Raw genomic sequence first — 27853 nt, 5'->3', positions numbered from 1 at the left:
GGTGAGGGAGGTGATTATGCCCCTCTGCTCTGCCTTTGTGAGGCCCAAAGATGCTCAGAGGGCTGGAGCACCTCTCCTGTGAAAACAGGAAGAGAGAGCTGGGGATGTTCAGGCTTCGGGGACACCTCATTGCAGCCTTTCAATACTTAAAAGCGGCTTATAAAAAAGGAGAGCAACTTTTTACCTGGGCAGATAACGATAGGGTAGAAGAAATGGCCTTAAACTAAAAGACGGGAGATTTAGGTTAGGAGGAAATTCTTCACTGAGAGCATGATGAGGCACTGGCACAGGCTGCCCAGAGAAGCTGTGGATGCCCCGTGCCTGGAGGTGTTCAAGGCCAGGCTGGACAAGGACCTGAGCAACCTGATCTAGTGGGTAGCATCCCTGCCCATGGGGGAGGAACTAGGTAATCCTTAAAGTCCCATTCCACCCAAGCCCTTCTGTGGTTCAGCATTCTTCCAGCAGTTCAGTAAGATGTTCCTTTCTATTGCAGCATCCTTTAGTTGTGGTGAGGAAATTCTTTGCTACAGAAAGGTCTTTCCTTTTCCCTTTCATCCCAAGCTGAAGTGGGGGAAAATGTGGCAGTTTGGGCAGAAACTTTCTCTAGAAGCAGCTATCTGCCACACACAATAAAATAAAATTAAAAAAAAAAAGTTTTTACACTACTGAAAAGAGGGACAGCACTGATGAAGGTAGGAACTGGTTATCAGAATCATCTTTATCTGCTTGACTCAACAGTGCACCTACAGTATGGCATATTTTGCAAGTCTAGTGGTACTCTTAGTTAAGCCTGAGTACTCCCCCCCCCCAAAAAAACAAAAAAACAAAAAAAAAAAAAAACACACTTTTTAATTTGAAACTTTTTTTTTTTCCACTCAATGCTATACTTTTGTAATTTACTTTTCACCTTAGCCTATTTTTCAAGAATACAGAAATGGTCTACTTAATTCTGCTCTTTTCATTCCCTCCTCTAAACACCAATTATTTAAAGAGGCACCAAGTCAAGTAACTTAAAAATTCTTATAGTTTTATCTGAAAATCTGGGGAAATCATTTCTGAAATGTATACGTACAGTAACTTGAAGTGCACTGGATGAATGGGGTTTCTGCAATTCCATTACGCTTCAAAAAATCTTTAAATAATTACAATTAAAATAACAATGCAAACTCGTAACATCAGTATGTTCCTATTCTCTTGTCAGCTACAGATTTTAAGGTATATTTTACAGGTCGGATAGTATATGTGGTATTTTTTTTAAATGTGTTTTACTGCCCCCTCTTAAGAATCAGATTCTGAAATTGAATCCGTATCTTTGATATGAATTTCAAGGTTTGTAGTTTATTTTAAAAGCAAACAAACAAAAAAACAGTCTTAGACAAAGTATTATTAATACAATAGAAAAACTTTAATCAAACCTTATGCTCCACTGATCTGTCTTTTGAACACTTAAATTCACACTAAGTGTTCTGAGGCATGACAGTTTCTGAAGTAGTAACATTTTCAGTATTTCTTCAGTAACACACATGTACACACTCTATATCACCTACTATAATCATGAAGCTAGAACCACCCCAAACCAAGCTCTAAATACAATGAAGAAAAATGTCAAGGTCGAAGCAATGATATAGTATTATTTTAACATTCAGAAACCTCCTCCTTAATTCTCTTCCTCTGGTTTATGACATTAATGCACAGAATACAAAGCCCATCTAGACTAGGAAAATTAGCTGTTGCTATGGACAGCTTTGAGATCATCACTGTCCTCTTGACACGTATTGAGAATGGCAGGGTAAGTACCCTTTAACAGGAAAGCACTTGGAGGAAAATTAAAAAAAAAAAAAAAAGACTGTGCATATTTACATTATACTTCAGTAACAGTCTGAAGGCTTTTAAGGTCCCATTCCCCTCAGTACATGGGTTCAGCACGTGCTTGAAGCAGAAAGCAATACTTCCAGACATATGAAGCAGGAATACACAGATCCAACACCAGGAGATGGCGCTACTAGCAGATGTTGAAGAATCATTTGAAGACAAGCTGACCTAAGCTCCTCATAGCCCTCTCCATGTTCAGGTTCAGCATTTTCCTTTGAAACCTCGAAACAATTCCTTCTTGAGAAGCACTGGGCACATGAAGTCTGAAAGCATTCTGATAAGCAGGTATTTCAACTCGTTTGTGCCTTCTTTGCAAAAGCGAGAAGGCATCTGCCTAGCAAAGGGCGACCCCTATGAGAACCTTCTTTCATTTGCACTCAGTGACAGCCCTTCCACCACGCTCAGCTACTGTGTGCAAGGCAGATGACCTTAATACACTTCCCTTTTTCTCCCTGCAAAGCTGTCTTTCAGGCTACAGAAACTGCCTACACCATGCTAGAAGCAGCAGTTTAATTAAGAAAAGGTATAGGTCTGCAATTCATTGTGGTTAGAAACAAATGGAACACGCACACCTCTGGCTGCTTACATCTTCCAGCTCATGGATCACTTGTGTTGGAGATTGGACCAGGGACCGTGCTCTCCTTTAGCTTAGACAACACTCAGCACATGAATGATGTGCCATTCTAATGTTAATCTTTTTTTTTTCCCCTCATTTTTTCTCCTTTTTTCCTCCTCCCCACTATTCAATTTCTTATCAAATCAAGACTTGAAGTTGGATGACAGAAGAATATATACTGCTAAGTGAGTACAACAATAGTTTTATACTATCTGTAAAAATATTTATACAGCTTTCCAAACACCAAGTCAGGTTTCCTACGTAAACAAGATGACAGACCACTATCAATACTTATGTTGTGCAAATACCAAATTTCATTCAGTTGTCAAAGAAAAAAGGCTCAGGTTAATTAGCTCCAGATTACATCAATGGTTTTCTTCATTCATTGTTCTCATAGTGAAGATATCCATAAAAGTACTTCTTTTTAATTGTCAAAACAACTCTAAATCTGCCCCCAACAAAACAAAACAAACCAGGTACGGAAGGGGTGAAGAGTACAGTAGTCAGTCAATACACACTTACACGCACTACAGATTATAACATCTTTACCTTTTTAAAAAATAAGAACAGGAGAGTGAGAGACCATTACTAAGATAAAAAGAAGTTGACTAGAACTCATTGTAAATCTTAATAAAAATCATACAGCTTCAAACACCCACCATGTAATTTTTATCATTTTAATGAGAAATTACATGAGTTTTTGTAATCAATGAATACAGCAGAAAATACTTTGTTTTTTGGGTTTTTTTTTTGGACAGCAGAGAAGCCAGTAGTGCTACAAAACTCACTGAACAGAGTTCACCATGTCAACTACTGAAGTCGTAACAGAATTACTCTGACTCTGCCCAGCTACTGAATACTCTGATCTACTTCAAAATAGAGATATTTAAGAAAAACAGTGGGAATTTAAAGATGAAAACCACAAACTTCTTATGGAAAAAATTTTCTTTTGGGTACATGGAGAATCCTTATTACTGGGAAGTATCAAACTATGGAGATCTAATATTTTGAAGTAGAGGGTGCAGAGAGAAGATTCAGTCTTTTATAAACTTATCAAAGAAAAGCACTAGGGTTTGCACGGGGATCCTTTTGGTTCCTGTATCTATAGGTCAGCCAGACTCCCAGAATCTGAAAGGAAAAAAACATGCAGATATTATTAAGCAGAGGGAGAGGGTTTCCACCCTCATCTTCCATCAGTTTTAGTAAGTTTGTTTTAAACATAAAACCCCGATAACGAATTTATAGTATATGAGTGTAGGGTATTATACTTTTGCTGAAATTGCACAACCCCACACCAACTACCTTAATTTAAAAAAGAATGCACCTTCTCAGAAGGTATTCTTATCTAGCAATAGGGAGAAGAAAATAAGGCCAAAACTGTATCCACAGTGCTAAGCAAAATATTTATCAGAGGATACCTAGTATCACAGTATCTAGAGCTATCCTTCCCCCCCCCCCCCCCCCAAGATAAATATTCATAAGCCTGTTTTTAGGATAATGATAAATAATATCCTCCAAATTGTTTCACTTCATCAGCTACCGCTTAAGAATAGGGTTATATTCCACTACATTTTCAAATTCCGCATAAAAACACACACACCTTCACATTTTGAATACAGAAATTGAGGGCAGAAGTCAGAGTAATTGTACTTAAGTTGCTATATCCCTTGCTGCTGCAATATCTACAAACAGTCTGAAAACTGCACTACACAGCAGGAGCAGTATTTTAACATGCCGTACTGTGAAATTATGAAAGATCTGCTCCAACGATTTTTATTCACTGATTGATAAAGCAAGTATATGAACCATCTGGATACTAAAGCATAGAGCCAAAGACTTTAAAAAAAAAAAAAGAAAAAAAAGAAAGCACACCATAATGCATAAAATACAGTTCATTTATTATGGTACAGTCTCTGCGCTACTGGAGGCACAAAAAAAAACTCCAAAAACAAACAAAGGAGCATGGAAGAACAGAGAGAGCAGGGAGAACATGGAAATAGGCTAAAAGTAACAGCATATCTTTATTACTTTTAGATAACAGTAAACCTGAACAGCTAACTTTTTGCAAAATTTAGGCTTTATAGCACCACATTTTAATGCCTTACATAGTAAGTTAGTAGTCTAAATAACAGAAAGTCATAAATACTCCCAGTGTTGAATAAAGACAAGCCCTACTTTTGGCAGACTTAAACAAGCTGATAAAGTGAAAAGCCTTGACCTTATTAGGTTTGACCATGTGGGGAGTTCCTGTAATAAAACCCCTAAAACTTAAGGCTTTGTTTTGTGTCACAATTATGGGGGGGGGGGGAAGCACTGTTTTCTAACCTACTTACCTCTGTGAAACTGAAGAAGAGTCCTATGCCTCCAACAAATCTGAGCACCATTCCAGAATATTCTTCTATTATCGGTGCACATGGTTGACACTGGTGACTTCTAAAGCAATCCTGTAACAGATACAAACGGAGAATTGCATTCCATTTTCTGATGAAGCTTCACTGATTGAAAGTATCCAGTTAGCTTTATAGAAGACTGCGAGCCACAGACAAAGCTTTAGGAACTATAAGACTCCAAAAAAGCAAGTACACAAATAGAACCTTTAAAGAGTGCTCTGTAAGGTTCCCAGTAAGTTAAATAAGGACCTTAGTATTATCATTACAACTAACTTACAGATTTGTTAAAAACCATTATTTTCTTCAACTATGAAAGCAATTATACATTATTGAACAAATACAACAATAGAAGGTTGAGGTCTTCTTACACTTAAAAAAAAAAAAAAAAAAAAAACTTACAGAGGAGCAGGTTTCATTCGGATCAAAGACTCTGAATCCACAACAATTGAGATTTCTCTCAATATCTGTTCTTGCACTGTTAGTGTTATTCCATCCCACCTCTAGAAGTTGACTCTACAAGACACAAGCAAATACATTAATTAATCTGTTTTATATATCAGTGGAAACCAACGTGAGGCAAAGTAGGTGATTCTCTTTTTGCTTCCTTCATAATAGGAACAACGGTTGACTTCCCAAACACAGCTCAAACAGAAACCTTATGTGATAGCTTCTCATTGAGCAGGCACATCCAAGTAACAGAAATAACGTTTCTTAACTAGCTTTGCTCCACCAATTATATAGCCCTTAACAACTAAGACCTTCATATCCCAAAGTCTAACAGAATAACATATTAAAGAATGACTTCAATGTTCAAACAGTCTGGATTGAAAATGAGATTGCAGCACTTAGCAGCAGCACGTTTATGGTCGTAAATTGTTTTCCTCCAATCCTTTTCCTAAACTGAACAAGAGCACGAGTAATAGAACACACGACTAATCTAAACATGATTGCTCAGGTTTTAAACAAACTATGTGTACATGTAAAAGCTGGTCATTTCATCACTATACCCTTGCCTCCTTCTTATGCAGTAAGAATTGTTCTCCATGCCACAGACGCTTGTCTTACTTTTCCACTTATGGGTCAGTCACTCCTGTACCTAATGTAGTCATAACCCTTTCAGTTACACAAGAACAATTCAGTGGATTTATCACCTTTACATCATGATTACTGTAGATTTTATCAGCTTATCTGGAACTGCTGAACACATGATATACCACACTGTTACAACTGTGAACATAAACCTAGACGGGAACCTTAAAATCAAGACAATTAAAAAATAAAAAAAGACATCTGCAGGGCATTTTTAAACCCAGATTTTCTTAAAATATGCACTACACACTTGCAGGACTACATATAGATGTATAGATAAACATGCACACACACATACATATAAACACATGAAATAAAAATAATAATATGCTATAGATTAAATGAGAAGTCAAGAAACATTTCTTACCTGCTGTTCCTTGTTTAGTGCCAAACAGGCACAGGAGACAGAAAACTGGACAATAAAAACTAGCAAAAGGATGATCATGTACTGAAAGTAGTAGTTAAAGATACTCTCAAATTAATTTTGTTTATAGAACACAAATGACTAATGGCATGCCTTATTTCATCAGATAAGGACAGGTCTTTTGAAACAAAAGAACTACAGAAAAATTCTAACTAGACGTGGAAGAGATAACAAATAACATCCCCAGAACTCAATCACCATATGTTATCTCATTTTGGCTATTAGTATTCACAGCTTGTATTTTTGGGTTTTGGTATTTCTTGTTTAGGAAGACAATATGAGCAAAGAAATAATTAAAGTTGAGAAAAAAAAAAAAAAAAAAACTCTGTAGTTCGTTTCTTTAGCTTTACAGACTAAGGTTGCCATTTCAAGGTACTTCACTTACAATAATAAATAAAATACTTCTCCAGATACTACACATTTTTTGCTTTGTTCAATGACATCACACTGTAATTAATTAAAAAGGTAACTTTAAGATAGATTATAAAAACTGAGAGCTGCTTTTGGAACACAATTTTGCACTGATATATCTGAAAACAGTATAAAACCAAAAACTATCATGTTTTATTTGTTCATGTTTTGGATTCACAATTTGGCTGCCATGTTCCAAGGCAAAAACCTTACCTCATGTAATTAAATTGTGTATGATGCAAACATCACTATTTATTCACAGACCACAACCAGAAATATAAGAATTTTATCTGATTAATCTCTTCTCTCATCCAAACAGATCAATTTTGTTATGCAAGGCAGCACCACAGACTGCTTACCCATAAAGGGACAGCACAGCACACTGAAAAGGCCTGTGCTTATTTCAAATCTGGGTTCACATTTAAAGACTAGGTATGAAATAAAGTGCTTATTGGCAGCATGTATGGGTAACAACGCCTTCCTCTGCCAGCTACAGCCAGTTTACTGTCTGGAAGTATTGTCTTCCTCCACTGTTAAACGTTAGTAGTTCACACACTCCAGCTTGCTAGATGGTTGAGCGCACAGTGAGAAGGGTTTGTAACATGTAACACAGTGGCACACTTCTCAATCTTCTCAAAAAGCTGAAATACTTTAATTTTTAAAAAGAGAAGGATAGAATAGTTCTGTCTTCAAAGTGAAAATAAGGGCAGAACAAGGAAATTAGAATAAAGTAAACAGGGAATTATGTTTAAATTAAACTGCACCCAACCAAGCCAGAAATTCACAGCTTTGTTCTGTTTTTGAAGCACCTTCCACAAGGTGTCAGCCCACAGAGCAGGTTGTTGACATGGCTTGAACCAAGTTATGATTCATGTACTAACACATCAGAAGGATACAAAGAACAGCAATACTTGATGATGTTTCACCGCACCAATCAATCCAACAAGGGCAATGAGGAAGAGGAAGATGCCTACTGCAATTGCCACTCCGACAACTCTGAAACTAGAGATGAGGCCAAAACCGATTCCCCATGCTGCAATTCCAATCAGCAGCAAGCTTACCAGCTGGAGGGAAGAGAAAACAGAGTTAGTCTGCATGTTAAAAGAGGCTCAACCAACACACAGCTACATTCCTTACGTTAAGGTTGTTACCAGAAATGTACAATTCTTTCCAGTTCAAAGAGAAGCAGCACAATGCTAAACGAACTAATTTTCCACTTCATCCTGGAAATGACTTTACCAGATGTTTTAAGGCACAGATACTCCTCAACACTGTTACAGAGGAACTGTGGTAGCTCATGCAACATGGCTTGACTTGTAGGCTATCTGTAACTGACTAGAAACAGTGAATTTGTGTGGATTATAACATAATTGACAAAATAAGATAAAAATCATCATCTTTAAAGTACAGAATGGTAGAATGAAACTTCCCGATGTTTTCTGCAACTCTGCATATTTATGGAGTATAGCTCCACAGCTCTGAACGTATAAAAAAAACGTACTTTGCCAAAACTTACCGTAATCAAAAATACTTGTATTAATTCGTTACAGAAGATTTTGTGTAGTACATGATATAAAACAGCAGTTAAAAAGGTCACACAAAAATACCTTTTAGATCTGTATCTCAAGGACTGCATATAGTGCAACAATTAAGGGGTCCTGTCTCTGCTATGTGATTCATCAGGAAATTAGCTCTCCTATGAGGTCAATCCTACTTCAATACCCAAAGCACTCTTATGCTGTTTACTTCCTTTTAAAGATGGTATTCGGGGAAAGCAAGCAGAATCTGTCCCAGTTAGTTAGCTAGAATTTATTGTTTATGTGGGCAGGAAGCTCCAGCCTTTCCTGTTTCCAGGCCAAAAACATAGGAAAAAAAAAAAAAAAACAACAAAAAAATTTCCAACATGAAAAGCTGCAGAGAAATCTGCAATGAGTTACAACAGGAGGGAAGCAGCAGACAAAGCAACGCAGATGTCCTTGACACAAGATGCCTAACACTCATTTGAAACGGTTAGACCTATGCATAACATATCGCCTATTACATTCTCCATTAAATAACATCAATTTGACATGCAAATTTCAACTTTCCCAAAGCCTGAACTCACCAAAAATACCCAGAAGCTGTATTATTATAAAAAGTAGTAAGCACTCTGTCTAGTCCAACTGCATGGCTTTATTCAACAACAAATATAGAGCAGCACTTACACTTGTTTGAACAAAAACTGATGAACAAGATTATCATGACATTTTACTACTTACCAGAGGGATTTAAAAAAAAAAAAAGAGTAAATTTCCAGTTTAACCATCATTTCAGTATATTTACCCTAAAGCAGGGCATTTTTATTGGTTTTAATGCTAAACGTGATTCTGTGAGAGCATATTTTTTCAACTAAAGTATCTTTTAGAAGACTGGTTGATATAATGCTGCTTTTGAGAGAAGGAAATCTAAAAGAACATCGAGAAAGCTTGTGAGCTTTCTTGATCACAAGTTTGATGCTCAGCAAGATCAAAACACAGTGGGAGTTTCCCCCAGCTTGCGTTCAGACAGAAACACATCTCAAAAAAGTTCTTATGAAAAGCCACTAATCCTCAGGAGAAATTTAATCAGTCTGCAAGAAGAAAAGGAGGGTATTTGCCATCCCTACACCTTCCGTTCACAACATGAAGAGACAGAAGAGCAGTATAACAGTGTTAGAAATTGTTCAATACCAGTAGAGTTTCAGGATTAATTCACATATTTGTTTCTCTTAAATGAAAAACCTTAATCATCATGTTTAGTGAAAATCAAAACACTGGGCCAAGATGTCAAGAATCTAAATTACAGGGAAGAGAAAAATAAGAAAACAACAAAAGCGCCTTGGCTCTGCCACAGACAGATCTTCTGAATGTATGCTGCATAAGGCTATAAATTTCCTAAAACTGCTGGTTAAAAATTAGCCTCGCTATCAGAGAGTTAAGTGCAAGATCCTCCTGTTCTGATCTATGCCCATTCACTTTATTTCATTGCTTTGTACCACAGGAAAGATTCATTTTACTACATTAGCGTCAGAAATGTCCATATCTTTGCTCAGTTATTTCTTAAAAATTCTAAAACAGGTTTATTAAATCACCTTATTCTTAAAAGGATCAAAATCAAAAAACAGGAGATCTAAACAAAATCTATGCTTAAAACATTCTTAGATGTGTGGCATGTGAGCTGCAGAGTACGCCTTACTTCTTGCTGCTGTTAATTGCCTCAGCTTCCACTGCTCCAAGGATATGTACATTACACAAATATGTATGACACCAGAAATTATTACCATGACCTTCTGGCCCAAAAAACATTTGTGGTAGAAACAGACACATAAATCCAGAACTGCTATGATTTTCAGCAGACAGTAAAAAGGAAAAAAAATACTCTTCTAGACTCTTAAACCTGTTGTTCAACCTCAAATGTTCAATAGTCTGGTGGCCAGCTTTGACAAAAAAAAAAAAAAAAAAGAGATAAGTTTTCTCTTCATTTATGAAGCTGACCACTGCCTAATTCTTCAAAACATCTGGAAGTTCCTTATGATCACAGGTCTATATTACTGGGTTCCGGTTGGCAAGTGATGTGAGAATGCTTCATCCAGTATCAGCCAGATTGGGATCAAAGCCACTCCAGACTCCTCCAATTTCAGCCACTTGAAAGTGTGGAAAATTGACCGTGTATTTCAAAACTGAACGCAAACTGAAGGCTTACAAACCATTTTCAAAACGGACTTAGGATTAAGCTTGTGTCTCTTCTGCATGTTGAAAGATGAATTTTTTTTTATTCCTTTTTTTTTCAGTTGTGGTTCGACACTGGGAATCATCCCCTCTGGCTTCTTATTACCAGGTCGACAGGTGGCTGTCAGGAAGCGTCAGACATGGAATTCAGCAGCTACAGATCCAGACTGTAGACGTAACCAATTGCTCAGATGTAGGTCTCCAAGAAACGAACTCCCTGTCTAGTAAACTAAGCTTTTCAACTCTTTTGTCCTCTCCCTCCAAAGAATAAAGGCATTTTTCCCTGTTATTGTTCATTCCATTAAGCAATAAAGGCAGAGATATATGCAGTTTTATAGCATCATAAGGTGAAAAACTAAAGTAAACACATACTACTACAAACAGGAAAAATAACTTAAGCTGTTTTGGGAAGTTTTTACAGTTCTGTAAAACAAAGCAAGATTCTTAGGTTAAACAACTGTTTAGCTGCTACTCAACACTGTATATTCAGGTGTTTTGAAACAAAGAACTTAGACGTAATATTTCGAAAAGTGAACCTACTGTGACTTTGAAATTAATCATGGTTCAAAAAAAAAAAATCAGTGCCCCTAACTACTTTTAAATGAACAGTATGTACATTCTAGAGGTACCAACTTTATTTATTTAAAAACTCATCTATTTTTGCTAAATAAAGACAAAAGGATTGTACAGATCTTCCAAATGTCATGTTTAATTTTACTGACTCAACATTTCACAGCAGCAACCCCCCCCAAGAAAATAACGTCATCTTTGGAAGACTGAAGTAGAAGTGAAACTATTTTCTCTACATAAATTTTACACTATGTAAAGCTAGCCTTACTTACTGGTGCTTCAAATATTTACTACCAAAAACATAGCAAACCACAGCCCAGTTTCTAGTGAATAGGACAGATCTGTTTTCCCACAGTTCATTAATAAGCTGAAAAAACTTGGGTTGGAAAAATGGACTGTTAGATTGAATGAAACCTGGCTGGAGCTTAAACAGTTTGAGCTTAAACAGTAGTAATGGATGGCTCTGCATCCTGCTGGTAGCTGGTAAGGGGGTTGATAGAGGGGCCAACATCACTCAGCATCTTCAACAACAGCCTAGGTGATGGAATAGAACAAATCCTTCAAACATCCATGGATGATACTAAACAAGAAAGAGGGACTGACTCTCCAAATACTAGAGGTTCAACTCAGACCTTGATGAACTTTGTGAGGTTTTTATTGGCTCACTCCTAAAGTGCAGAATTGTGCACCTGGGTTATGTCATTGCAGCCTGGGAACAGACTGGCTGAACAACAGCCTTCTGAGATAGACCTGGGGATCACACAGGTTGCCAAGTGGAATATGAGCCAAAGTCTGCTCTCACTGTGAAGGGAAAGCCAAGAGGAGGACGATCAAAGGAAACTCAATGCTGGAGAAGCTGCAAGCTGAAGTACTGTGTCCTATTTCAAACCTCCCAAGTCAAGAAGAAATATGAGAAGCTGGAAAGGGTCTCCGAATGGCCTGGAGATTTGAAGACGATGTTTGAGAATCAGGTGATGGAGCTAGGTTTGCTTAGTCAGTAATAATCTAATAGTAGCTGAAAATGAAGGAGTGTTATGAAAACAATGGAGGCAAACACTTCTCAGTACTGCCAGGCAACAAAACAAGGGTGACAGCCACAAGCAATGGCTTGGAAGGTTCTGGACATCAAAAAAAATAAAACATCTGCAAGGTGGTTTGGTGCTACACTCAAAAAGATGATGAAATCTCTGTTCTCTGAGGTGTTCAAGACTGAAGTAGACAAAGCCACAGCTGGCAACCTAGTGTTGCTCATAATCCTGCTCAGAGCAGAAGCCCAGACAAGTGGGCCCTGAAGTCCCCTCCAAACACCACTGCCAGCAGATCTACCATGGAAATTTTACTACTCCCCACACCAAAAATCCAAGTTTTATGAGAAGGATGGGGGACAGGTTTAACACTAACCAAGGACTCTGCTGAACCACCTGGTTCATTAAATACTACAATCTCCTAAGCCATGCAACAGCAAAACACCTTCTTACAAGTAGTTCTCAATAAAAGAGCTACAAATGGTTCTTCAGAAGTACTTACACAGTGATTTAAAAGGTCCCATTCACTTAAGAGCAAAAGAATTTATTACAGCCTCAAACTAGAGCAAGTTGTCTCACAGAAAGATACTACAAGCACATACTATCCACAAACCAGAAAAGCAAGACAGAGCCCCAGGAAGTATATGAATATGGGGAAACAACAGCCAGTATTCCAAATTTAAGACTCTCTGTGGTGGCTTTACCCTGCCAGGCAGCTGAGCTCCACCACAACTACTCTCTCAATCCCCTTCCCCAAAGGGAAATGGGGAGAAAATACAATGTGGTAAGGACAGAGAGATCACTCAATAATTACCGTCATGGGCAAAACAGACTCAGCATGGGGAGATTAATGTAATTTATTGCCTACTGCTATCAAGCTAGAGCAGTAAGAAACCTAAAAATACCTTCTCCCCCATCCACTGTCTCCTACGTCCTTCCACCAACAGAACGGGGGCTGCGGTCAGTCCCTGATGCTTCATCTCCACCACTCCTTCACAGTCACTCTCAGCCCCTGCTCCCCCTGGGGTCCCTCCCACAGGATGCCATCCTTCCCAAACTGCTCCTGCGGGGGCTGCCCACAGGCAGCAGCTCTTCAAGAACTGCTCCCACATGGCTCCGTACCACAGGGTCCATCCATCAGGAGCAAAGTGCTCCAGCATGGGTCCCCCACGGGTGGGTGGCAGCTCCCCCCAGACCTCCTGCTCCTTTGTGGGCTCCTCTCCACAGGCTGCAGCTCTGGCCCGGGGCCTGCTCCTGCAGGGGCTCTCCATGGGCCACAGCCTCCTCCAGGCCACATCCACCTGCTCCACTGGGGGCTCCTCCATGGGCTGCAGGGTGGAGACCTGATCCATGTGGGACCCATGGGCTGCAGGGGGACAGCCTGCTCCACCAGGGACCTCTCCACAGGCTGCAGGGGAACTACTGCTGTGTGCCTGGAGCACCTCCTGCTGCACTGACCTTGGGGGCCGCAGGGCTGCTTCTCACTCCTCGCTCTCTCAGCTGCTGTTGCACAGCCCCCCCTTCCTTAACTCTGCTCTCCCAGAGGCCCACCCAGCATCGCTCCCTGGCTCAGCTCTTGCCTGCGGCAGGTCCCTTTGGATCCAGCTGGAGCTGGCCCTGACCTGACATGGGGCAGCTGCTGGGCTCTGCTCACAGAGGCCAGCCCTGCAGTCCCCTTGCTGCCAAGCCCTTGCCATGTAAACCCAATACACCCTTGTTTACTACCTTCACCAATACAAACTCCAGCAACCTTTTCTAAAAACACATACACAGGCTTAGCATAACCCAATATATAAACTCACAGATTTGAAATTAAATGTTTTCCTGGAACAAACCTACAGGCAACACAAGTCCCAAGAGAAGAACAGTAGATTTCACTATGAGGTCAAGTACTTTTTCTACAGAGTCTGAAAAAAAAGTAAGAAAATCAAGCATCTTGCCATTAGAGAAAATGTTACTCCCATATCAGCATCTCTTTTAGAAAGATTTTAGGGATGGTATGTTCAAGATCAGTGGAATGAATCAGACTCCACTTGAAGCATCTTCCATTATATGTGTCTAAAAATACACATATAAATGTTTGTCCATTACACACACACACTTCGATTTCAGAGATGCTTCAAAAAAACAATTTATAGACAAAGTAGAATTTCTTTGTGACAGAAGCTGAAGTCATCACAAGTTTGCTTGTCCCATCCTCCAGTTAACTTATTGTTAACACGAATAAAGCATTAGCCTTTATAGTACCTGTCTGGTTTTCTTCTCCTTTAATACTGCATAAATTACTCCTTTAACTCATCTAAAAGCAAAAAGGAAAACAAATTCTTAATTCACTAGTCTTTAAATCCAAGTTTTCCTGTGCACAAGGTTGCTCATTTGCACCACCACTGCACCAGATAAATGCATTTCCCTTCACACTTACCCCATGTATTTATACACAAGCTTAACTTCTATGTTACAAAAAGAAACCAAGACACCGAGAAATTATTTCACTAGACACCACTACTGACAAACAATTCAAATGCCCAGACCAGTTCCTCCTTCCCTCAATGGCATGCCATAAGCAAATCTGCTATTTTCACTGGCTAGCAACTTTTCAGCATTTCAACTAGCTTCAACTGCTTGCTAGGAAGCAAGTCAGACACAGAAATTAGCGTTCTCAGTGCTTCTTTGTAGCCTCAGACCAAAACAGAGTTAATAAAAACTACATTTCAGAAGTTAAATTTCAAGAAATATGGCCTCGCCATTCCTGCATTAAGAGACTATAAAGCCTTCGCACCACTATCAGCAAAGAAAATATTTACAGAAGAGCTGTCAGACTGGATAAGGAAGAGGAACTGAAATCAGAGAGATTGCACACATGATGAAACGCATCCTCCCTGACCCCTCTCTCTCTCTACACAATTCATAATCATAACACTTCTTTTAAGGGGGCTTTAAAATCTAAACCTGAAGTGGTATATTGTGTATTATATTGTGTAGTGGTATTTTGATGTCAAAGATTTCTACCACTCTCCCCTTCAACTCGGTCAATCATTTCTTCACATCCACAGAGAATCTACAAGACAATTTTTCTGGTTCCCCACACTTCATCTAAAAACAACGTGTTAATATAAAAGGCAGTATGTGCTGGTGCACCTTTAGCAAGCCACGACTAAGTGAAATTGATTTTTATCACGCCTGCAGGTTATCCAACCCATAAGCAACTTTGCCTCTCAGTATTTCTTCAGCTTTACTGAAAGCAAAGTTAAGGTTAAGCAGGAAAGCTTTGGGCACTTCCAGAGGATTTCCAACAGAAAGCAGAACCTTTCACAATTATAATACATATTCTATTTACATGAGGAACTATCAGTGGTCTCGTTACTGAACAGCCTTGAAAGGCTATGATGTGGAGTGAGCAATTTATGTGAAAGGCAGCATTCCTGTCTCTTATCACAGAAGCCAGCTCCTTGGGTTTGATGGCCCAGTTCAGAGTTCTTTGTGTTGTTGGCCAGTAATTAGGAACAAATTGTTGCTGACCATGTCACAAGCTTCTGTAAGGTTGAACCAACAGTGAGATTTAACCCTTGTTTTGTACTCCATGGTTTTGGGAAATGCAAGCTTTCTGCTGTATAATGGGAGCAGCTGTCTTTTAAAATGCTTACTTTTGCTTGCCCCCTCCCTCCCCCACCCCCCCTTTTTTTTTTTTTTTTTATAAATGGAAAATGTTTTCAGGAAGCCCAGTGATCCTTCCACACATATTTCATAAATGATCTTCTTCCACAAATATTTCACCCTCAACCTGAAAACGTCAGTAGAAAATAATGATTTGAGCTCCAAGACTACTTCAGGGCATTCAAAGGACATCTCTAAATGATACTGGTTTTAAAGTGTCCACCTCCACTGTCAGAATGGTTGAACACATCAGAAAACAAAACATACCATACTCCATACGACCTCCTCCTTCTGCACCCTATCATTCTCCAGTTCTTTTATTAAGCATGGTGGTCTGGCCTTCCTAGGCCTTCCAACTGCAACTACACACTCTGCACAAGTTGTTTCTAAATAAATAATTAAAAAAAAAAAAAACACTTAAACACTCATATCTGATCTAGAGACCCACAATTTGGCTACAAACTGACACACAGCAAATCTGACCGCATGCCCAAGGACTGACAAGTTTTAAAATATATTTCAGTGTAGATACTCTTTGGTATTCTCAAGTGTGAGCACAGAAGCCTTCCAGAAAAGCCAATGAAAACAAACAGACTAAATTAACATGACCAACATTGACCTTCCTTGCCACATAGTCGGGAGCTTCTGTACCACTGTTGGACTTACACACAAAAACAGCACAGCTCATCCTGCTGCCTTCACACTGTCCTTGGGAAAGAAGGAACCACTCCAAGGCAGCCTGCCCCGTCTGCTGAGCACCCAGTTAGGACAGTGAGTTAGAGCAGCCCGATGCACAGGCAGGTGCTGCAGCAAACTTGACCTGCACGCTTGTACACAGACCGGAGAGCGTCAGACACAGCAAGCTATTTGCTGCTTGCTTCTCAGGGCAGAAAAACTTCGTTGAACCAAAAGGGAACTGAGCTCAGAGATCACAGGTTCCTCTACCACTGTGAAAGAAATTGCTTTGTAGGACAGGAATTGGGTTTCTCTGATTACTGCCTGCTAGTACCTGTGTCTGCATAACCACTTCAGCAGGCAGGAAATTACCAGAAAGCACAAGCGACAGCTGCATTCCCTTTCCCTAGGAAAATCCAAATGTTTACCCTGCCTCTGACACCAGCTCTCTCTATCCAGAGTGAGAAGAGATGGAGCCTGCACACTTCCTGGGGGATGCAAGGTGCTCTCCCCTCTGCACTGGGAAATGTGCAACTTCCACGAGCACTATTACAAGCCCCACCATGCCAAACACTTGCTGCCCAAATCTGGGGTTTTCTGTCCTCATCTTTGCATATATTTACATAACACAGGGAAGGCAATTTTGCAAAGGTGGCAGACAGAACAAATGTAGTAATTACTTACAGTAATCATTGCACCCAGAGAACAGACAGCAATAGGTAAAGAAAAAAAAAACACACAAACTTTCAAGTACAATACTTTCAATAGTGATGCAAAGAACAGGGAGGGCACTGAACAGGCAGTCTAGAAACAAGTTCAGAGAGCAAAGTACTATAAGAAGTAGATGATTTTGATAAGGTGCTTTCTAGTGTTATGAGGAAACATGGATGCTCTCATGGCATGAGCCCTGTGGTACTAAAGAAAATACTTACTTTTAATGATAATGTTTTACCTTAAAATCAAACAGCCACTCTAGGTGTAAGAAAAACTGAAAGCCTGCTCTTAAAAACAAAGGCAAGATATTTACATACTGAAAACAAACAGTTAATGTTTGGTGCTGCAGGAATAACTAAGCTGCTCAGGTGATAAAAACAGCAAATACCATCCAAATGAACTGTATTTTTTTTTAATTTAAATACATTTAATGCTGCGTCCCACCCACCACTTCAATCTTTCATCACTAGCCAGGACTTGGGAATTTCCCTTTCCTTTCTGGGGAATCTGATCTGAAATAAGATATCAACTGTTCACCCTTCAACAGAATTACTCAAGACTTCCTTGAAAGGAACACTGTCTACCTAAGGAAATCCTTGTCTGATTAAAATGAGCAAATACCGGTGAGGCAAGCAACTAGGGTTCTCTCATACCTGGAAGATTAGAAACCTGTAGTTACAATGCATCCTTGAATCTAGCTGAACTCCACGGACAGCCCTTTTAAACAGTTTATATTGGTCTGACATTCACAGGAAAACATAAATATGATTGACTAAAACAAAATTGGTCAGATATCCAAAGCTAGAACTCTAAAAATTATTGTAGGCAGACAGTTCTTCCATGTAAAACCTTATTCTAGCAATGCACTTCATTTTATACATACTAAACCAACAGTTTCAATTATTTTTCTCTACTCTTCCTATACCTGCAAGGAACCATACTGAAGTCAGCAAGACTCAGATGCCAGAATTACTCACAGAAAAAAAAAATTAAAATAGAATCTGTGCCTAAGGACATTAACTCAGTCCAGAGAAAAACCAAAACGCATCAGCAAATATCACCTGAAAAGAATGGTAAGCAAGCAATTAGGTTAGGCAGTTTCTGGTTTCTTACCTTAAGCCAGTAACTGATTTATTACTGCCAGGATATGTATTTTTCTTGGTATACAAGAAAATAAGAGTAAAACAAGACAGCAAGCCCCAATATCCTACTTTGCTGTTTTGAAATTCAAGATATTCTAGAAGTGCTTAAAAAAAAAAAAAAAAAAAAAAAAAGCTTAATACAAACTATAACTCCCCCAAGCACGTGATACAGACACATTGATGTAGCTGAATGTTCAAGAAGTGTTACCTAACAGAGCTTGTTATCTCTCCTCACTACTCCTCTCACCAATCCTTGCTGTGAATTACTGTTGCTTAAAAAGGTGAAGCTCGTTCTCTGTTGGTCTTCCATGTGCTTTTCCAGTTTGGAGAACTGAGAGCAGGCCATCTCCTCTCTTACCAATCATTAATCGGCAACACAAGCAGTAACAGGTGGATATCCCAGTTACTGTAATTTAAAGTCATTCCTTCCTCTCAGCAAAAGCATATGCTCTGCACAGGTGACACAGATGAATACCAAGTGACACCCACAAAGTAAATTCTACTCAGAGACATCAGAGCAAGATTCAGGGCACAGGTACATTGCACAGGTGTTACAAACGGTACCACGGAGGTCTGAGAGATCAACCCACCCCTTTAAGGCTAAATATGCTCACAAGTCCTACCGGACCCCATAGATCTGGTTAGTATCTGCCTGTCAGAATACGCAATGAGATTTCAGGAAAAACGCACACAGATTGAGATTTGTGCACATATATTACATTAGAAAGACCTACATTTTTCTCACCTGTCGTACAAGAAGTAACAATTAAAAAAATAAAATCTTGCTTTACATCTTGGTTTACTTAAAGAGAAATCAGGGTGGAGCACTCCAAGTTACCTTCACCGTGGTCTACTACACAAAGGTTACCTGAGACTACAGATGCCAAAGCAGACGATGCCTGCCTGCTCTGTTAGCCGGGGCGAACGTGGGCAAGGCACAGTGCCGCAGGGACCCCGTGCGACTTCCTAGGACCACCCGGTGTTCCCACCACAGCGAGAAGCACCCCTACACCCACTCACACCCCTCCAAGGAGCTTACAGCCACACCTGACAAACCGCTGGCGACGGGAAGGGTTTGGTGGCTGAACCCCATCAGACCCGCTCACTCCCTGGGCACACGCAGCCGGGGGCAGCCATTACACGCAGCCCTGCTCCCCGCGCTGCCTCGTGAGAGCATGGAAAAGGAGGAGAAAAAAAGAAAAAAAGCACCCACACCCCAACCACCAACGTTACTGCTGGCTGTTGAACACCGCCCCCCAGACTCACCGAAATAACAGCAGGTGCCTGCCCAGGGGCAGGACCCCCCAGAGGGCAGTTACCCACCCTAATGCACGGCGTCCCCCTCCTGCCGTGCCCCCGCTCCCTTCTCGGGGGGGCAGCGGAGCCCAACCGGGGGGCAGCGGGACCCTCCAGACACACACCGCAGGGCTCTCCCCCAGCCCCGCGGGGCAGCCCTCGCCGCCAAACCCCGTCCCCCGAAGCCCCCCGCCCCGCCCCGCGCCGCCCCGCCCCGCGCCGCCCCGCACCGTGTAGAGCAGGTTGAGGGCGCAGAGGCAGTTCTTGGAGCAGGCGAAGCCCCCGCACACCATGGCGCCGGTGCCGGTACCGCTGCCGGCGCGGTGCGGTCCGGGAGAGCCGAGCCGAGCCGCGGGGAGGCCGCACCGCCCCCGCCCCGCCGCCAGCAGGTGAGCGGCGCCCGCTGATTGGCCGGGCCCCGGCGCAAAGGTAACAATATGCAGATGAGGGGCTGAGGGGATGGGGATGGCGCTGGCTGCTCTCTGAGGAGCAGGGGGTGCTCGGGGCTCAGCCCCGGCCGGCCTCCCCTGGGGCGTCCCCTTGCCGTGCCTGGGGCCTGGCGCGGGGGTACGGGGCGAGAGGCGGCGCTGGGCGTTACCGGGGGGTCGGCACCGCCTCGGCCATCTTGTTGTGCTGCCGCCTGCAGCCGCCTTCCCCTTCCCCTGGTCTGTGATCGATAGCCTCACCCCCGGGGTAATGAAAAGGAGGCGTTCAAGGGGTTGTTTTTCCGGAGCATTTGGAGTACTGTGAAGTTTCACTGGCTCTTTGTGTATTTCTTTTTTTTTTTTTTTTTTCCCTTTTTTTTATTGTCAGGTTCTTTCTGTGCCTTCTCCTACAAGCTTACATCAGTACACTTCCTTAGTATGAGAGGTAAATATTTTTCCTCATGGGCAGCCACACAAAATAACCCATCTATACCATTTCACAACAGCCTTCCCAAATTTCTGCTGCTGGTTCCAGTTGACTGAAGCACTGTCCCGGTTCACCAGTACCCTCCAAAACCCCATCTTCAGACCCTGTGGAGCGATGCCGTGCAATAAACGCAACAGGCCCAGTAACTGCAGGCTACTTCAGGGTGTGCACATGTTGCAGGATTGGTGACCAAAGTGTTTTCTTATCTTTTTCTGTGCTTCACAAAGAGGCAAGATCTGTGTTCCTCCACCATGATCACTTGGGCTGTTTTGTAGCGCTGTGGCTTTATTGCAGGAAGGTTTGGTGCCAGAGCAAAACTTGCCAGCGATGGTCAGTTCCCGGATAGCAGAGGAAGCTGCATCTACTATCTGATGAATTCACGACAATTCTTAATGGGAACTTGTCATCAAAACAATTTAAGAAGGAAATTTCAAAAGCGTTTTGTTTTGTGTAATTTGGCTGGCCTCTGTCTGCTAAGGAAAGCCACAGCAGGCTAGTGATTCCTGCCAGCAGCGAGACAGAAAGAGGCTGAACAACAGCAGGCTTTGTCTTTACTGGGCTGTCACTCAGATCTCTCTTTTTTTAACATCTTTTTCCTATGCTCTTTGATGTTTTGCCAGACTTCTGCAATTAAACAATGCTCTTTTTTTTTTTCTCCTCACACAGTAATGAAAACCCATAGTTTTTTACTGATGTACGTCTACCTCTCAGCTGCTAGCCAGGCAACAAATTAAAATTCTCCAATACTCGTGACCACAAATTAGATCTGAATGCTCAACAGCTGCTAAAGCTTTTTGTTTGTTTGTTTCCAGAGTTGACAGACACAGACTATCCCTGCTGCTGGAGCTCTGTGAAGTGGCAGGATGAGTGAAAAATATGTTGTGGGTTTTTGTTGTTGTTGTTTTTTCCCCTTGCTAATTAAGCTGACTTGATATTGTAGCTAATTTGGCCTATTGCTATTGGGAACGCAGATTTACTGACTTGAGCTTCTGGCTTTATTGGGCCCTTCTGAACTTTTGGGCCCAGATCTGGCAGAGCACAAGCCCAGTATGAAGTCACTTGCTTCAATGCAGTTTTACCAGCTGCTTCTAATTTTGTTGTAAAGAGCAGTTTCAGAAATTGTTTGTTCTCAGTAGGAAATAGTATCTTGAATGTGTGGCCTTTCCTGAACGCAAGAAGCCATTAGCCTGTCAAATGTTTTGTTGGATTTTGTTGCAAAGGCTCACTTATTAAATTACTGTACCATTGTTCCTTTTGTTATAGTGCTGAATTATTCAATATTATCACCCACTGCCCTTCTTGTAAGAAGATCTCTTTCTCTATTAATTATTAAAAGGTGTACCTCCACTTTCTTAATCAATGCCAGTATTATTAAAGGACACGGCTACTACAGTCCCACTTAGTACAGGATTACTTCTTCAGATTCGAGTGTGCATCCAACCATATCCATTGCAACTTGGTTTGTCTCCGCCTTGGACAATGATAAACTCTGTGGGGCACAGTTCAGCTTGGCTAGATAATCAGAGGGTTCAATTAAATAGAGCTATGACAAATGTAGCTGGGCTTTAGGTCTTTTCTCTCCCACGCCTCTGATTCTGTTCACAACTTACAGTAGGAGCTTGGAATGATATTGTTTTGATTTAATATAAAACTTGCTTTTACAGCACTGAGCTGCACAAGTGCTCTAATTTCTGGTAGTGGCCAGAAGTATGCCTGTGCTCCTGTTCTTATCAGGCTGAAGAACTTGTATCATATTCTGGTTCTGGCTAGAACTAATTGTCTTTTTTTTTTTTTTTTTTTTTTTTTTTGTGAATTGTTTCAAATTGTCGGTTACAACAAGGCACTTTTGTAGTTGGAGATGAATCTTCCTTCTCTGTAGGTAAAGCATAGATAGTGTTTACTTGATTTTATATATTTTTTTAAAGCTTAGTTATTTAAACAGCTGGTCCAAGTGAGAATCCTAAGTATGTCTCCTCGCCCTTTGTCTCTGTAGGGGACAAATTCTGCACTCCCATCTGTGACATTAATCCCCAAGCTGCCAGACATAACCAAGAGCAGAATATGACTTTTCCTGTTCTTCCCCCACTTTTTCCGATGCCTATTCTCCGCTTCCTTGCACACTCTTTGTTCTCCTGCCCTTTTTTCTTGCCTTTCAATGGCACTGCTGGCAACAGGAGGAGCTACAAACAGTGTAAATTAGTTGTTCTTCCATGGGAAACTGCGATGGGGGGAGAGAACACTGGGCACTTGTGCTGCTGCTGGGGCAGCCCTGACGGACTGGGCAAAAGGAAGAGCTCCTAGAGGGAGAGAGGGGAGTGAAAATGCAGAGCTGCCAGGGCTTGCTGCCAGCATGCTTCTTGCAACTCAACAGAGCTTCAAGCAGAGACACTTTGGTTCTTCACTGTTCATTTCCATATAGACTGGTGATTTCAAGGAGGTTTTCTGCATGGGGCCTCCTGTGGAAACACTCAATTCAAACTGAGCATTTGGGCAAAATCTCTTCTGTATCAGTAGGCTGCAATCCCACATTATTGTTGCTCTTTTATTTTACTTATTATGTGCCTGAAATCTAAAGGCCTGTGTCACTTCTGAGTACAAATTTGAAATGTGGAGGCACGAGTATATACTAAGTTGTCTTGAAGTGTATACCATTGGCTTAAAATTACGACATTATGACACCTAATCTTGCTTTGTACTAGTACAGAGTACCTAAAACATTGTTTGCAGAAATTGATTTTTATCGCTTTATTTTTCCCAGGTTTACAATGAGCAGTTGACAGCACTCTGAGCAGTTCCTTTCATTCTTTGTCTCACAGTCATTTTTCTTCCCTGTTGTTTGTATAAAGTCTCTCATGCACATCAAAATCAGGGAGGAGAAAAGCTGGGGTAAAGCAAGCCAGGTGTTTTCCAGAGCAGGAATGCCACATGCAGGATCTGTACTTTGTAATTAGTATCAATTGGCCTTTACTTTGACTTTCTCTCCTTCAATGTATAAACGAAATACTTGTGAAAGTAGGAAAAAATACAGATAGTGGGACTAAATGCTATGAACTGAGTTGCAAGACAATCAGGCTTGTTCAACACTTGCTGATTCCATGAAAATTTGTAGGAAATCTGAAATGCACCTTGCACAATTTTCTTCTCTGCCTGCTTGTCTTGGTATTTCTGCTTGTTTTGTTGTGTGTTTTTTTTTTTGGTTGGTTCTGTGTGTGTGTGTTTTCTTGGAACTTGTTTTTTGATTGTTTGTTTTTAAGTCTAGCATCAGGCTTTTTGCTTCCTTTAAGGCATTATAGGAAAACTCCAAATGATAGTCTTACAAACAATAATGTCGTATTTGTAGCTATGATGATGCAGCATCTAGAGAATTTCTCATTTTTCTTTTGTATATGCAAAAAGGTCCCATAGGATTGTTTTTAAAGCTTACTGCATCAGCCCAAAAACCAAGACAAGCATCTACAGTCTAAGTTTTATTTAAAATATTTATTGTACACGGTTGGCATTTTTAAATGTTAGTGTTGAGGCACATGGTGAATATGAACAAGGGGAGAGGGTCTCAGCTACCTTATCATGGAGTATATAAAGGGCTCAAACTACCTTGGCACCTGACCACTAAAGCACGTCCCTGTGCTTGGCACAGAAGTGTGTCTGAAGTTTGCTGATAGCTGCAGGGTCTGTGCTACAGTCAACGAAGTCTGTAAATCAAAATGACATTTACAGTCTGTGTATGATCAACTGCATCTCTCCATGGAAAGTAGAGGTTCCTGTATCAAGCCATTTCTTGTCACTAAAAAAGGAAGTCTGAGTCATCTTGGTCACCTGAACTACCTCAATTATTCCGCCAGGTCAATTAGTCACCCTGGTTACCAGTAAAGCAGCAGGAAGAATATATGGAGTCAATAAAGGGGACACTTAAAACCTTGTCTGCAGCAATATTTTTTTAAGAGCTAAATTCAGTGCAAATGTCCAGCGGCCATGCCCCAGCTATTTACCGTATTGTTTGTCATGAACTCACTGTGCCATGGTAAGTATTTGCCCACAGAAGTGAATTTCTCTCTGCTTCCTGGAACAAAGTGGGTTTACCAGCAGCACTATTGTGCCTGTGCCATTCCACCCCCAGCCTTAAGGAAGCCCTTTCTGGCACCAGGCACTGAAGACAGCATAAGCAAGGTGTATCTATCTGTTCAGGGATCGTATGGCCATCATATGGATGCCAGGTGTAGATGGACCAGGTGTTGGAACAGTGCTTTATGCTGATGTTCATTATGTTCAATTCTGGTGTATAGAATAAGCTTGCCTGTGTTGTATGGGATGAAACTTCTCTGTACAGAAGAAAAAATATACAAAACTCTTTTGGACTTTTATTTATTTTTAGTGAATAAAACTCATTGTAAACAGAGAAAGGGGAAATTAGGACAGGAAAACATGCCATTTAAGTACAGAGGCTAGAGCAACCCACAGCTAGGTCTGAAAATAGCTCCTCCAGAAGCACAAAGATGTAGCAAATTATCAGTTTAATAATTCTGACGAGCGGTTACAAATGACTAATGATCAAAGAACAATTCATTCATCTTTACTTTTAGAATGATAAATGCTGGATGTATTCTTTAAGAAACTTTCTGACCAAAATCAAAATGGCATAAAGCTCTTGAGTTAAGCCTTGAAAATTAAATCACTGTTAGAAAGCTACTTAGAATGGAGTCTCTTTTCAAGCAAAACTAGTGACAGGCAACTGTGAAGCCATTGTTCAGGACTGAATCTTTTTTTAAAATCCCATGATCCACCATGCAGTGGGTGAAAATAACGTTTGAGTGTAACAATAGCATGTCTACTAGTTAATTCAGTTGATACCCGTTTCTTTTGTATTATCCCATGAATAGTGCTTTCCAGACAAAAGATAGTCTTGGTGAAGTTTGTCCCTGTTACATCTATAGACAGGTGAGAGAGGAAGGAAAAAACAAACAAACAACAACAACAACAACAAAACCAGGACATTGATTTTAAAAATATTATTTTTTGTATTTCAGAGGTCAGCCTTCTAAAAACATTTTAAAAGGCAAATACTGGTTTCATAGGATTAAAAGCTAGGTCTTGGGATTTTCTGAAGCTCTTATCATAATTGTAAGATTTGCCTTTCAGCATTATTTAAAATCCATTCTGAATTAAGCTGATAGAGGATTAGGATAAGGAGAGTTTGTTGTATCTAATGTATTAAAGAAACAAGTAACCAGAGGCTGAAAATAGCAGAATAGTTGTATATTGAACAGTAACACGTCAAAGGCTTGACACAAAGCCTCTTCCTTCTGCTCAAGGTAAATATTCAGAATGAGCTGATTTTAGTTACGTCTGAAAGAGAAAAAGACAGACTTCTAGATCCAGGCAGCTGAGTGGGCTAATATTTCCTGCAGACAAACTGAAATATATTTGTGGCATTAAATACAAGGCATTTGTGTGTCTCTATAGAGACAGACCTGCAGCATAGACTGGCTTTTGGAGAGGATATTCACTATGCTCTGTTCTACCGGGAGGTGGGGGGATCGTTCATATCAGTGCAGTGTGCTGGCACCTGATCCACCATCACATTCTCTTCTTCGGGTCTGAGATAAAACCAGCAAACTTCAATGTTCGATATAAGACAGAGTTATATAAGATATAACTCTGAGATTAACAAGACATGTTAACAGCAGAGAGGAAGCAGTGGGGAGAATCAATAGTTTTAAAATTAAGTGAAGTTTTTATGGGTCTTCTGTCTGCTGTGGGTTCTTGTTATCATCACCTCCCAAAGGTTACCACTTGATCATGTTCAGGTGGAAACCATCACCACTTGGTTTTGGTTTGAAGGAAAAATGGATACCATCCACTGAATGCTTTCCTAGGTGATTCCCTGGAAGCATTCCAAGAAATCTTGAAGTAATCAGATATCACATGCCAAGAAGCAGAAATCTGAAATGTTTACAAGTATGTAGAAGAACAGTAGAGGAAGGCCTGAGCTTGTCCTACGTGAGTGGAAGGATGGGGAAAAAAGGTTTATATCACTAAGGAAAAATCAAGCACCGAGAGTCTGATGTAAGCTTCTTAGATAAGTGCTCATCATTAGGTGTGCCTATTGACTGTGTCACTGTTGGTGCTGGGCCTGTGAGCTTTCTGGTGAGAGATGTGCCTGGGAAAAAAAATAAATTAAAAAAAAAGATAATTTGGAAGGGGCCCCCAGAGATCATCTGATCTAACCTTCAGCTTGAAGTAGGGCTAGCTCCTGTGGTAAAACAGGTTGCTCAGGGCCATGTCCAGTCAAATCTTGGAACATCTCCAACTATGGGGCTTCCACAACCTGGTAGGGCAACTTGTTCCTGTCCTTGAGTACTCTCAGTGAAAACGTTTCCATGATCAGAATTAAGTTTGTTGCAGTGTGTGCCATTACCTCATTTTTTTGCTGTGTCACGGTCAGAAAAGTCTGGCTCCAGCTTTGCTCTAACTCCATTTAGAGAGTGGAAGACTGCAGTCAGTCTCCTTTTATCTAGGTTAAATAAGCCTCTCCTCATACATTACACAGTTCAGCCCTCTAGCTGTTCAGGTGGCCCTCTGGCCTCTCCCCAGTTTGTCAGTAACTTTCTTGAACTCAGGAGCCAAACCCAAGAAGTGGTATTAGAGGTGTGCTGAGTAAAGAAGAGTAATCCGTTCTTCCCACCCACTGGCAATGCTTTTAATGCAGCCCCACCTGTGGTCAGCTGTTTTTGCCACAGGAGCACACTGCTGGCCCATGTTCAGCTAGTCTACCAGCTCCATAGGTGCTTTTCTACTGAGCTGCTCCCCTTCACGTTACCCTTCACCAAGGACCCCAAATACCAAAGGTGAGAGTCCTGTTCTGCCTATTTTTCTACCCGTGGCATGAGATTATGACTGTGGGATTTAGTCTTTTACATTTCAGCAGCATATGTGGAGACTACACAGTTAGCTCAGGGAGCACAGCAGGCTGTTAGAGGCCTGCGCTGCTAGGGACCGGATCCAGTGACCCGTGTGATTCCAACAGGTCCTTTCTTTTCATTTAGCACATCAAGCCACTGCACGTAAAGGTTATCTTCCTTCATAAGTCAAAAATGATGGCATACTGTGTTGTAAAACTGTATTAAATCGTGGCACAAGCATTCTCTAGGCCAGTCACAAGTTAAAAGTGTAGATCAAAAAAGAAATCAGTTATTTATTCTCAGAAATGCATATTTTCAGTTTAAGAAAAAAAATGTTGCACTTCAGCTTCACCTCATTCTTTCAGCTGGTCTGTGTTGTACATACTCCAGATAAGCAAGTTCATTCCAAAACACACCC

The 27853-nt window shown here is 40.8% G+C and overlaps 1 protein-coding gene across 1 annotated transcript; it reads right to left on the bottom strand.

Moving 5' to 3' along the window:
* Positions 1–1381: 1381 nt before the first annotated feature.
* Positions 1382–20184, bottom strand: TSPAN13 (tetraspanin 13). The gene is made up of 6 exons (XM_032182096.1): positions 19855–20184; positions 7699–7866; positions 6335–6415; positions 5278–5391; positions 4822–4932; positions 1382–3616 (listed from the first exon to the last, which is right to left on the bottom strand). Exons 1-6 carry the CDS (start codon positions 19915–19917, stop codon positions 3542–3544), a joined length of 612 nt encoding a protein of 203 aa, XP_032037987.1. The 5' UTR covers positions 19918–20184; the 3' UTR covers positions 1382–3541.
* Positions 20185–27853: the final 7669 nt, after the last annotated feature.

Source organism: Aythya fuligula, chromosome 2 (genome assembly GCF_009819795.1).
Source record: "Aythya fuligula isolate bAytFul2 chromosome 2, bAytFul2.pri, whole genome shotgun sequence".
In the NCBI taxonomy this organism is placed as follows: Eukaryota; Metazoa; Chordata; class Aves; order Anseriformes; family Anatidae; genus Aythya; species Aythya fuligula.
The sequence above is the reverse complement of the archived record's forward strand: the minus strand, read 5'-3'. Positions and strand labels throughout refer to the sequence as shown.

Excerpts from the sequence above, each read along its gene's own strand:
- TSPAN13 (XM_032182096.1), bottom strand. The coding sequence starts at position 19,917 with ATGGTGTGCGGGGGCTTCGCCTGCTCCAAGAACTGCCTCTGCGCCCTC. Across the intron at positions 5,392-6,334 it reads CACTAAACAAGGAACAGCAG|AGTCAACTTCTAGAGGTGGG; the intron begins GTAAGAAATGTT and ends TGTGTCTTGTAG. Across the intron at positions 4,933-5,277 it reads CGAATGAAACCTGCTCCTCT|GATTGCTTTAGAAGTCACCA; the intron begins GTAAGTTTTTTT and ends TATCTGTTACAG.